Source organism: Cervus elaphus, chromosome 22, assembly GCF_910594005.1.
Source record: "Cervus elaphus chromosome 22, mCerEla1.1, whole genome shotgun sequence".
NCBI lineage: Eukaryota > Metazoa > Chordata > Mammalia > Artiodactyla > Cervidae > Cervus > Cervus elaphus.
This window is the reverse complement of record NC_057836.1, coordinates 17104289-17116457: the sequence shown is the minus strand read 5'-3', so window position 1 is coordinate 17116457 and position 12169 is coordinate 17104289. Positions and strand designations below refer to the sequence as shown.

Genomic DNA, 12169 nt, shown 5'->3' with positions numbered 1-12169 from the left:
GATGCCCATCAGCAGATGAATGGATAAGGAAGCTGTGGTACATATACACCATGGAATATTACTCAGCCATTAAAAAGAATTCATTTGAATCAGTTCTAATGAGATGGATGAAGCTGGAGCCCATTATACAGAGTGAAGTAAGCCAGAAAGATAAAGACCATTACAGCATACTAACACATATATATGGAATTTAGAAAGATGGTAACGATAACCCTATATGCAAAACAGAAAAAGAGACACAGAAATACAGAACAGACTTTTGAACTTTATGGGAGAAGGTGAGGGTGGGATGTTTCGAAAGAACAGCATGTATACTATCTATGGTGAAACAGATCACTAGCCCAGGTGGGATGCATGAGACAAGTGCTCGGGCCTGGTGCACTGGGAAGACCCAGAGGAATCGGGTGGAGAGGGAGGTGGGAAGGGGGTTCGGGATGGGGAATACGTGTAAATCTATGGCTGATTCATATCAATGTATGACAAAACCCACTGAAGTGTTGTGAAGTAATTAGCCTCCAACTAATAAAAATAAATAAATAAATAAATAAAAAGGAAAAAAAATTTTTTTAATAAATAAATAAATAAATTGGAGAGTTTGTGTTAACTTTGTGGAACTTTCAATCCATGCAAACACCCCTTGCTACTGCACAAGATGAAATTAGTTATAAAAATAGCAAATATTACATTTATGCATATTTGAATTCTAGAGGATATGTTTTTAAGCCCACTACAGAAAGAAAATATGTATATCTTTGTTTTTAAAAGGACCGAGTTGTCATCTCTGTGAACTCTTTCTAATTCCTCCAGCTCAAAACTACTGCTGTGTCTCTTCAATCTGTAAAAATGGAAACTTTCTTATTGTCTCTAAAGAGGGGGCTTCTTGAGAGCAAGTAGTGTGTTTTATTCTTCAATGTCTCTATAAGCTCAAGTAAAGACACATAGAGAGAGCTTAACAAACATTGGATAAGAAATGAACGCATGAACAAATGCTGAAAAATCACCCTGCAGTTAGTGATACTGAGTGGGGAAGGGAGGTGGAGGCAGGGGAGACACATACCTGACTAATCCCCCTCGGCACAGACTGAGGTGGAGTAAGGAGTCAGAGACACACCAGCCAAAGGAGCCAAATACAACATGCCTTCAAATCCCACTCTGGGAGGGTCAGATCACGTTCAATCTCTGCACAGAGCTGTACCTCAGAAACTTCTCCAAGGTGAGAAAAAACTGACAGCACTGCTCTCAAGAGTTCTACTGAAGGATGTGAATAGACAGTAATACTTGTTAAATAGCTGTATTTCCAGTCCTCAGTGATTCATTCTGGGCAACGAAATGTGGCTGGTGTCACCTATGTCACTTCTGAGTGGAGGCATGAAAAGCCCAAGTGTGACTCTGTAGTCTCTATCTTTTTCCTGTCACAGAAGCTGCATGTTCCAGAAGCACCTGCAAGAGCCTCACTGACCACAGACATCTGTAGGTTGTGATGAGTGTGTGTGTGTCTGTATATGAATGTATGTGTATGTATGCATTTCTGTGTGTGTGTATGTGTGTGTGTGTGTGTGACTGAGATTTGCAGGTCACTTTTTCCAGTGGCAGAACAGAGTCTCTTCTGATGGATACAAAGGAGAAAGAAGACTTGAAAAGAAGACAGAATCTATCACATGAAGCAGAAACTTTCCTGGATCTCCCCATCCTTCTGTTTCTTCATCCCAAGCTGCTCCCTCAGGTCTCACCTTGTTTCCTCTGTTGGACTTGGTTGTTTCTCAGTCACCATTTCGGACTGACCAACAACTAGATCTAAATCCCGTGTAACAGCACCCGCCCCGGTGCATCTCCTGTTCCCTTTACATCACTCTGTGCTGACAGTCAGGCTCAGTTTCCTGAATTTGTCTCTCAGCATCTTGACCTTCATCCTTAAACAGCTCTTCTTTCCTCTGAGTTAGCCAATCCATCATCTCTGATCCTATTTTACCTTTCACCAATCCTGTACTAATGAAAAGGCAGCATGTATTTTCTAAGCCCCCTCAGTTTTCTCTTGATTTCCTGAACAAATCTGATTCCTGGATTTAGTGTTCCATGGTCAAGAAATAAATTGGTTAAGAAATGATTTTGCTGGATATTTTTTTCCTCATCTCAAGAAAATGGCTGTTTCAAAACCTATATCCTTGTGAGCACAGCCCTGGGGCTCTCCTCACAGGACTTGGAAGGGGCTGGTGTAAGGAGAGGATGTGAGGTTGAAGCTTCATTAGCTTCATGATTAATCCACCTCTGTTCAGAGTTGATGTAATGACCAACTCCAGAACTATTGAGTTCTTGTAGGTGGTCATTCTTAAACCTCTTAAATCCAAGATGAATGTCACTGGGATGGCCCTCGTAGTTCAAAGACTGAGTGGTTGCTCAGACTAGAACTCTATGAACTGATGCTTTATTGCACATGGAGCTTTGGTGCAGCTGAGTCCAGCCTGCAGACCAGCCTAAGATCTCTGGAAACATGGAGAAATGTGTTCCTCTTTAACATCTAAAAGTCTGTGAACAGATTCTCTTTTCTTTTTTTTTTTTTTTTAATTTATTTATTTATTTATTTATTTATTTTTTCAGTGGGTTTTGTCATACATTGACATGAATCAGCAATAGATTTACACATAAAAAATATGGAACGCTTCACGAATTTGCATGTCATCCTTGCGCAGGGGCCATGCTAATCTTCTCTGTATCGTTCCAATTTTAGTATATGTGCTGCCGAAGCGAGCACCAGATTCTCTTTTCATTATCATCAAATCTTTCCACATCTGGGTATGATACCCAAGGCTCTTGCAGGCTGCAAGTATCTGCTAAGGCCCTTCCAGGGCCCAGGATCGGAGTGAGACTAAACCTGTGTGTGTATTTCCACTCTCCATAATTTAATAGATGTTCAGCTAATGTTTATTGAATGACTGAATGGTACTATGCTAGACATTTAAGAGAAATTATCTTAAATATAAAGAACTATTGTTGAGGACATCATTTAGCTAATTGATATTTTTGGTTTAAAGGCAAATGTTTTCAGCAATTAACAGGGCAAAATTTGGTTTTCAAAAAGAAGACGCACATCACCACCAGATACATCACAACGAACTCTGCAAATCTCTATCTCTAAGGCTGCACAAGACAAACCACAACGCACTCACATGTGCCTTCTTATTAAGTCTTAATCAGACCCAACAGAGGAGACAGGGTATTGGGATGATTTCTCATTTGGCAATTTTTCAATTAAAGCCACATAGGAATATCACCAGAAGAAAATTTCCAATTAAAAAAGTACAACTGCGCCATCTGTATGATATAAGGAAGGAGATGAGGTGCAGAAAGAGTTCTTTGGCTTGTCATAACAAACAGACTAAATAGTCTTTCATTTTGTGAAAGGAGAGTCCTCTGGGGCTGATCTTGAAGGATGCTGTAGAGACCAAGACAATTCGACTGTTGTGTCCAACAGTTAGAACTGTGAACTGATGATTTTGGATAATGATGTGCTTTGATTTTTCTTCTCTTTACTCTTTGTGAATCTACTATAGGTTTTCACATTTTTGTTGCCACAATGGCTTACATAAAACATCTTATAGACACAAGAGTCTATGTTACACTGATAACAAATTAATTTCAATCACATACAAAAGCTCTACCTTTTGATCTCCTCCTGTACTTTCTGTTTCTGATGTCAGAATTTGCCTCTCTTTATATTGTATATCACTAACAAAATATTTTTCTCTATAGTTATTTTAATACTTCCCTTAGACTAGAGCTAACTGGTTTTTTAGCATACTACCATATTCAGTATTAGAGAATTCTGTATTAGATAACATATTTACATTTACAAGTCTGTTGTCTGTTTTCACTTCTTTCATATAATAACTACCATCCTTCATTTAGCTTGAAGAACTCCCCTCAGCAATCTTGTAAGACAAACCTGTGTTGGTGAACTCCCTTAACTGTTGTTTGTTTGGGAAAGTCTTTATCTCATCTTCATTTCTGAAAGACAACCTTCCTGAGAAAAGTATTCTTGGCTGGCAGGTTTACTTTCATCAGTTTGAATATATCATCCCTTTCTCTCCTGGCTTGCCAGTTTTCTTTTGAGAAGTCCACCGATATTCTTAAGGGAATTCCTTTGCTGTGAGCATTTGCTTTTCTCTTGATGCTTCTAAAATTCTCTCTTTGTCTTGATTATAAACAATGTGTCTTGGAGACGATCATTTTGAATGAACTCTGAGGGGCGACTTATCAGCAGTGTTAGGTAGTTAGAATAGGAAAAAGCAGTCCAGAATGGTGGTGGCTAAAAGACAAGGAAGGGAAAAGCCCATGAAAATAAAACAAAGGAAGATCCGAGGACCAAAGTGAGCACCTCAGGTAGAACAAACAGCCCAGGGGAGGAAAAATAAGAACATATGAAAAGAGGAGCCAAGGGGCCAGGAGTCTTTCTCTCACTCTCTCTCTTGCTCTCTCTTCTTGCTTGCTCCCCCTCTGTCTCGCTCTCATTCTCTCTCTTCTCTCCATGTCTTTTGGGTCATCATGCCTTCACTTATCGACGATGTATTTTCCTTTATTTTCTAAATAAAACTGAGCTGCAACACAGAGCTGTGACACGGTCTGTCTGAGAGCTGTGACATGGCCTGTCTGACAGCTGTGGCACTGATCTGTCTGAGAGCTGTGACACGGATCTGTCTGAGAGCTGTGACACTGATGTGTCTGAGAGCTGTGACACTGATGTGTCTGAGAGCTGTGACACTGATCTGTCTGAGAGCTGTGACACGGTCTGTCTGAGAGCTGTGACACTGATCTGAGAGCTGTGACACGGTCTGTTTGAGAGCTGTGACACTGATCTGTCTGAGAGCTGTGACACGGTCTGTCTGAGAGCTGTGACATGGATCTGTCTGAGAGCTGTGACACTGATCTGAGAGCTGTGACATTGATCTGTCTGAGAGCTGTGACACTATTCTGTCTGAGAGCTGTGACACGGTCTGTCCAAGGGCTTTAACACTGGCCTGTCGCTTCATTTTTGTTGTGACAAGACAGAACTGAGGAAATTACACACTCCCCTGACAGCTACATGAATTTGGATGTCTAAATGTCATCAGATTTGAAACTTTTCTGGTATTACTTCTTTAAGTACAATCTCTGTCCCTTTCTCCCTCTCTTTACCTTTTGGGACTTCAATAATGTGCAGGTTGTTTCTGTGAATGTTATCCCATATTTCACACAGCTTCTTTCACACCTTTTCAGTCTTTTTTTCTTCTTTGTCCCCTGGCTAGGTAATTTCAATTGTCTTGTCTTCTGCCTCAAAAATTCTTCTGCTGTTGCTGATGCTCTCTGTAGCATTTTTTATTTTGTTGCATTTCATTCACTGTAATCTTAAGCAACAGAATTTCTGTTTGGTTCCTTCTCTTTCTGCCTATTGCACAGCTTGAGGGATCTCAGTTCCATGATCAGAATAGAATTCATGCGCGGCAGTGAAAGCATCGAATCCTAATCAATAAAGCATCAGCAAACTCCCTGTTTGCTTCCTTTTTTATGATTTTGGTCTCTGTACAAAAAAAAAAAAAAAAAAAACACTGAATTTATTCTGCAGAGTAATGCAAGAGCCTGTGCCCAACAACTATTGAGTCCATGCTCTAGGTCCCACAAACTGCAAATAGGAGCAGGCATGCTGCAACTACTGAAGCCTCTGTGCTTAGAGCCTGTGCTCCGCAACTAGAGAAGCCCATGCATAGAGAAGCCTGCTGTCCACAAAGAGAAGTAGTGCCTGCTTGCCACAACTAAAGAAAGCCCACATGCGTCAACAAACAACCAGTGAAATCAAAAATTAAAAATAATATTAATAATGATAATAAATAACTTTTTAATCTTATTTTGTTCACATATTCTTTTCCTGAATTCCATTATCTGCATTTTTTTGAGTTTCCTGAGCTTCTTGGTGGGTATTCTTTATTTCTTTCATCATATGTCATTGATTTCATCACTTCCCAATGGTGAATAGCCATGTAAGCTGCCCTGGGAGAAGTCCTGGGCACCTTCCCATCCCCAAGCACAGCCTAGAACTATGAAGACTGCAAGCGTGACTGTAGGTCAGAGCCCTGGACACCATGCAGAGCCATCAGCCAGGAACTGGGTGGGTTCAACTCACAACCAGGCCATCACTCTCAGGTCTTATATTAGTTCAGCAGCCTCTCCACATGTCCACAATGAAATTAGGGTGGGGGGGAGGGGTGGTGTTGTGAAATGTAATCTTTACTTGGCCACTCCTACATGACAGCTCTCTCTACCCTGAAGAATCACAGCAGGATCACGTTTACATTTTCAGTAGTAACCAGATTAAAGCAATCCTGAAACAGTACATCTTCAGAGGAGCCCATTGGTCTGAAATTCTTCCTTTAAGAATTCAGTCATATCAGACCCCTCCATCTACATCTTTGAAACATAAATAGACAAACAACCTGATTTTCCCATCTATCCCTTCTTCTGAATCCCCTCTGCCTAGGTCTCCACTTTCTTGCCCTCTGTCCCACGTGGATGCAGGGTGTGGGTGAGTACCAATTTGCCATCCAGAGAGAGATATGAGCTGATATAATTTGCTCAGAAGGCTAGATAATTGAACAGACAAGAAATGGCAACGTTCTGAAGAAATAGTAGACAGGGATGGAAAGAATGGATTCATAAGGATTTGATAACAACTAGACATGGGAGAAGAGCAAGGAGGAATCTATATCTGCCTGAGGAATAAACAGATAAAGTAACCTAGGGAATGAGAGAGGAAAAGGCAGAGGTAGTTACCTAGAGTTAGAGTTTTAATTGACCCATGAACTCTTAAGCAGGATAAGGAAAACTGTATCCATTCTCTCCCACCAGCAAACTCCTACTTTGAGACTCACACCCAAGTCTCCTGCCCAAGAATAGGTTAAAAACAGGTGATGTGACATCTCAGGGAAGAACATACAGGAATGTTCAGGATTGGGTTTTTACCATGAGTTTGTGAAATGAAAATATCTCCTGCCATATCAATCAACAAGAAATGTAACAACCATCAGCGATTTCTGGCCTCCAAACATGATTGAGGGATCCCAAGACTATGATCCAGGGGATGCTCCCACTCCCCATGGAGATCGCTGAGGAGCTGGGGAAATGCAAGAAGCAGCCATCTGCCACTCCTTAAGGTGAACAAGGAAACAGGATTGGCCCCAGATAGCTAAGCTGCATATGAAAGGAATGAATTCAGTGAGACCAGAGGCTTGCATCTTCCCATACATAGCATGCTAAATTCCTTAACTTGATACCTGATCTTTGATGTTCAGACTTCCTGCTCCCTTTGTTGCAAACTTGTATACAGCCTGACTTCCCTTCCTGCCTCCTTGGAGCAATTTTCTCAGAGCTACTGAGATGCTGTCTCCAGGGCTTAGAGTCCTAAGCATTCCCACCAAATAAAATAACCTACCAGGTTCTGACTATATTTTCTGGTAGACAATTTATCTTGCTAGGAAGGAGAGTGTGAATGTGGACCAAGTTTAGGTGCTTTTTATTAGTAAGAATGACCTGGAGCATCTGTCTTCCTGGGCAAAGTCATGCTCTCATTAGCCTTTGAAGGAGGTGAGAAAACAGGGCAGTGCACTCATCTTGTATTTTGAGGAAAATGGTGTTTCAGAGCCAATCCTCTAAAAGCATTTGACATGGAACTTGGTAAAAATTAACAAAGCAAAAAAATTTTTTACTTTATTCAGAATATTTCATTTGAGCAATTTCCATATAACACAATCACAGATCAGCACTATTCTATTGAGATACAGGCAATTAGAATATCTGTGGCATGATCTTATATTTAATACAACATCATGGAAAAGTCACTGTGGATGTTCCCAGGGCACTTAGTTCAGCATCATCGTACCCAGGGTCCCCAGTCTCCCCCTGGAGCAGCCAGGGGCTCTCTTCTCCTTCCCCAGGATCAGCTTCTCCTCTAGAGACATTTAGAGAAGAGCCTGAAAGAGGAAAGAGAGGTATGATTTAGAACAGAGACAAGGAGGCCAGACAGTGAGGAGGAAGCAAGTTAAGCTGAAGAAGGAATTCATAGGGCCTGAACTCCATCTCAGGCCTGTCCATGCTGGCTGTGCTCGACTGCCTCTCCAGTGGACTCTGAACTCTCTGCTTAGTGCCTGTGAGGACGACAATGGAAGGATAAGACCCCCTCCAGACAGAGGAATCTTGAAGACCACATCCAGGCTACTCATTGCCTAAGAGGAAGCATACCATAATCACACCTGTCTCCGGACAGGTCATAAACTTTTTCGTATCTGTCAGGATGTAATCACAGGCTTATCGATTATTAACTGGTTGGAATGTAACTGCGGGCTTATTGACTATTGACTGTTTAAGACACGTACACATGGGGTAGGTGGTGGGTTTAGACACGTACACATGGGGTAGGTGGTGGGTCTGGACACATACACATGGGGTAGGTGGTGGGTCTGGACACGTACGCATGGGGTATAAAAGATTTTCACAAATGCTGGACGGGGCCCTTGGCTAAGAGGAGACTCTGCCTTGGGCCCGCCGGCGTAACAAACTGCACTCCACTACCTGCATTGTCCTTCTGAGTGAGTCTGTTTCCCGGAAAGTGTGGCTATAACATTTGGTGCATTGGCCGGGAAACTCCTCATTTTGAGGAGACAGGTCTCATTTGAGGCCACCCCGAGGCTTTGTAGCTTGAATCTCCTAGAGGGGGGAAGGCGCCTCGCCCCTCTGGAAGAATTCAGCCTTTCAAAGCCCGGTTTCTTCGCTTTGGCAGGTAGTGCACGGCAGCAGGGGAACTGAGCGCTCAGGTGAGGAGGAACCCACCCAGCAGGGTGGAAGAGGGGGCCTGATCACCCCCCTGGGAGGGACTAGAAGGAGCGGGGACCCACAGGAGCCTGGAATAGGCAGGTGGCAATTGCTTGGTACACAGGTCGACGAGCATGCTAGGGTTTAGGAAGGAAATTTGTGAAGGACATTTAGGAGGTGTGTCGACGCCGTCTTGGGGAAAATTATTACCAAGCGATCGCCAGGGGATTTTTAGGATAGGAAACTGGTCCTTGTATGCTCGTATTCTGCCCTCCCCCAGGAGGTGTCCTGTCTGCTGTGAAATTCTTGACCCCCCCCCACCCCCCCGGAACTGTTAGGCTAGAAGGAGGGGGAAACAGAAGTGAGTATGAATTGGCTTTTCCGGAGATGGCCTGGGACATGAGATATTTAACCCATCTGTGTTTTCGTCCACACCTGATCAAGCCCACCAAGGCAGAATGGACTTTAAGGGAGAAACAGTCTTGGACCATGTAATGTTCTGGTTTAGCTGTGCTGACCAGCAGGTGAAGACACGCTGATCCCCCTTCTCCCTCTGGGATATGGCAGGTAAGGCTCTTCTCACCCCAATTAGGAAGGAGGCAGAATGGCAATTTAAGTATCACTGAGTGGAAATATCAGAAGTACATAGGGTACTGAGAACTTCGTAGACAGAACGAAAAGGAAATGTAGAAGAAGGTCTGAGAAGGTAAGCAAGATAGGGTGAAGTGAATCTAAGGCAACTGTATTGGAGTGAAAATTTTAAAGAAGGGATTAAGAGGAGACTATGAGGTGAAGATGAAGCCTAACTGCCTCCACATACTCTGTGAGGTCGAATGGCCCCCTATGGGAGCAGGATGGCCACCAGAGAACACCGTGAACTTAAAAATAGTGGAAGCAATCTATACAGTAGTCACAGGAGAGCCAGGACACCTGGATCAATATCCATCTATTGACTCATGGCTAGGGTTAGCTTGAGACCCTCCTACTTGGACAAGGTTCTGTATCCAGAAGGGAAAGAGAAAAATATTAAGGGCACAAAAATTGACTGATGATCAAAAAGGAAATTCTACAGGATTTGGACGGGGATGACCTGACCCCTCCCCCATGCTGGATAATGACACGCCTGCCTCCCAGTGCTTCACCAGGACCGGAGGCCTCCTTAATGCCCGATCCAGGGCCAGGTGAAGTTTCTGCAACAGCCGCTACTCCTCCACCAGCTTTCCCGGAGTTCGTAGAGCCGCTGTTTGGGCAGGCTCCGATCCTGGTGAAGGAAGCCTCTGGCCAACACTTCCAGGATCCTGCTCCAACCAAACCGCCCAAGCTATACCCGCCTCTCCCGGTGAGTACTGACAAGAGGGGGAGGGAGACGTTGGAATTAAGCAGAGACCGCGCTCTGCCAGAGAGCTGGAGGGAATGAAAGAGAACAGACAAGAGACTTACAGTGCAAGTTGCTGCTCTGGGAAAGTCTAACTCCGGCCCTCCAGAAAACCTCATCTGCCCCAGGGACAGGACAGTCCTTCAGCCGGTCCCAAGGGAAGCCCTGGGCCTGTTACAGCCAAACCAGTGGTGCCGAGCTTTTGGCAACTGGAAGAATGAATGCCCTAAGGCAAGGAAGGAAGAGGAAGCTCCCGCAGTTGTGGTGCTTGCTGACTTAGAAATTAACTAGGGCTGCTAGGGCTCAGAGATATCAGGTCCCTGAGAGCCCACGGTGACCTTAAAAGTGGGGGACCAAAACATTGACTTCATGGTGGATACAGGAGCAGAACTGTCGGTAGTAACAAAACCTGTGGCACCTCTGTCCAAAAAGACTACTGCTGTAACTGGGGTATCGGGAGAAGAGAAGATTAAATCATTTTGCCAGCCCAGAAAGTGTCAGATGGGGGTGGGGGGCACCAAGTGACATTCCTGAGTGCCCAGTCCCCTGTTGGGAGGAGACTTGCTCTCCAAACTAGGAGCACAGGTGACTTTCTCCCCTGAGGAGAGGCCCACCTTCTGGATGGACTCTATGACTTATTTGCCCTCTCTTTCAATACCACCCCAAGATGAGTGGAGGTTGCATGAGCCTCTGAAGGCAGAACCGGGTGGGCCGAAGCATGAGAGAGCTAACTCAATTATTCCCTGAGGTCTGGGTGGAAGACAATCCCCCCTCCCCCCAGGCTGGCTAAACATCATGCCACAGTGATAATGGAACTCAAACCAGGTACCATCCCAGTTAGAGGGCGCCAGTACCCGCTATGGATGGAGGCCTGAACCGGCATACTGCCCCACATCAATAGATTGAAACAAACAGGCATTCTAGTAGAGTGACAGTCGGCTTGGAATACGCCAATCCTGCCAGTCAACAGGGAAGGAGGACAGGACCATAGGCCTGTACAAGATCTCAGGCTAGTCAACCAGGCTACTGTGACTTTACACCCCACTGTTCCAAACCCCTATACCTTACTTAGCCTCCTCCCGCCGAGGACTAAAGTTTACACTTGCCTAGATCTCAAGGATGCCTTCTTCTGCATACACCTCGCCCCAGCATCACAGCCCATCATTGCCTTTGAATGGGAAGATCCAGTCGGGAGCACCAGATAACAAAGGCTAACTCCACAGCCATCTTTGGGGAAGCCTTGGCTTCTGATCTGGACTCATTCCATCCAGAAGAAGTATGGATGTCAGCTCCTACAATACGGGGATGACCTGCTGCTGGCTGCCTGAGACCAAGGAAAAATGCTGGAAAGGGACAAATGCACTGCTCCAGCTGTTGATGAAAGCAGGTTACCGGGTGTCGAAGAAGAAGGCACAATCTACAAAGAGGAGGTAAGGTATCTGCGGTTTGTTTTAAAGAAGGGCTCAAGGTTCCAGACCCTAATTGGGTCCTATATACTGATGGCACTAGCCTGATAAAACAAGGACAACAGTTGTTGGGTTAGCCAGAGCAGAAGGGGCCATCAAGACTGAAAAGAGATGGTGGGAATTGTCAAGTGACAAATTATTGGTACCGGAGGAGCTGGCACACACTCTGGTAAGCCAAACACACCAAGCGACCCACCTAGGCCATGCTGCCTGCTCTCAGGTTAATGCTGCCTCTCAGGTATTCAGACAAAATCCTCTGGGTATTCAGCTGAAAGGCACACTGCCCCTTGAACACCTGGGAGTGGACTTCACTGAAATGAAACCTCACCAACACTACCATTACCTGCTGGTCATGATATGTGCATTCTTGAGATAGGTAAAAGCTTTTCCTACCTGGACTGAAAGAGCATCAGAAGTAGCCCGGTGCCTGCTTAGGGAAATGGTTCCCAGATTTGGATTTCCTACCAGCATTGGACCAGGCAATGGCCCGGCTTTT

The 12169-nt window shown here is 44.4% G+C and overlaps 1 protein-coding gene and 1 non-coding gene across 2 annotated transcripts in view; both read right to left on the bottom strand.

Moving 5' to 3' along the window:
- Window positions 1-12169, bottom strand: part of LOC122679939 — a 335468-nt gene that overhangs the window by 129249 nt on the left and 194050 nt on the right. The window contains exon 33 of the mRNA XM_043880798.1: window positions 7856-7994. Within this exon, the coding sequence (XP_043736733.1) occupies window positions 7856-7994 (139 nt within the window). The remainder of the gene's footprint in view (window positions 1-7855; window positions 7995-12169) is intronic.
- LOC122680938 lies at window positions 2643-2749 on the bottom strand. Its single transcript, XR_006336847.1, has one exon. It is a non-coding gene; the product is annotated as a U6 spliceosomal RNA (small nuclear RNA).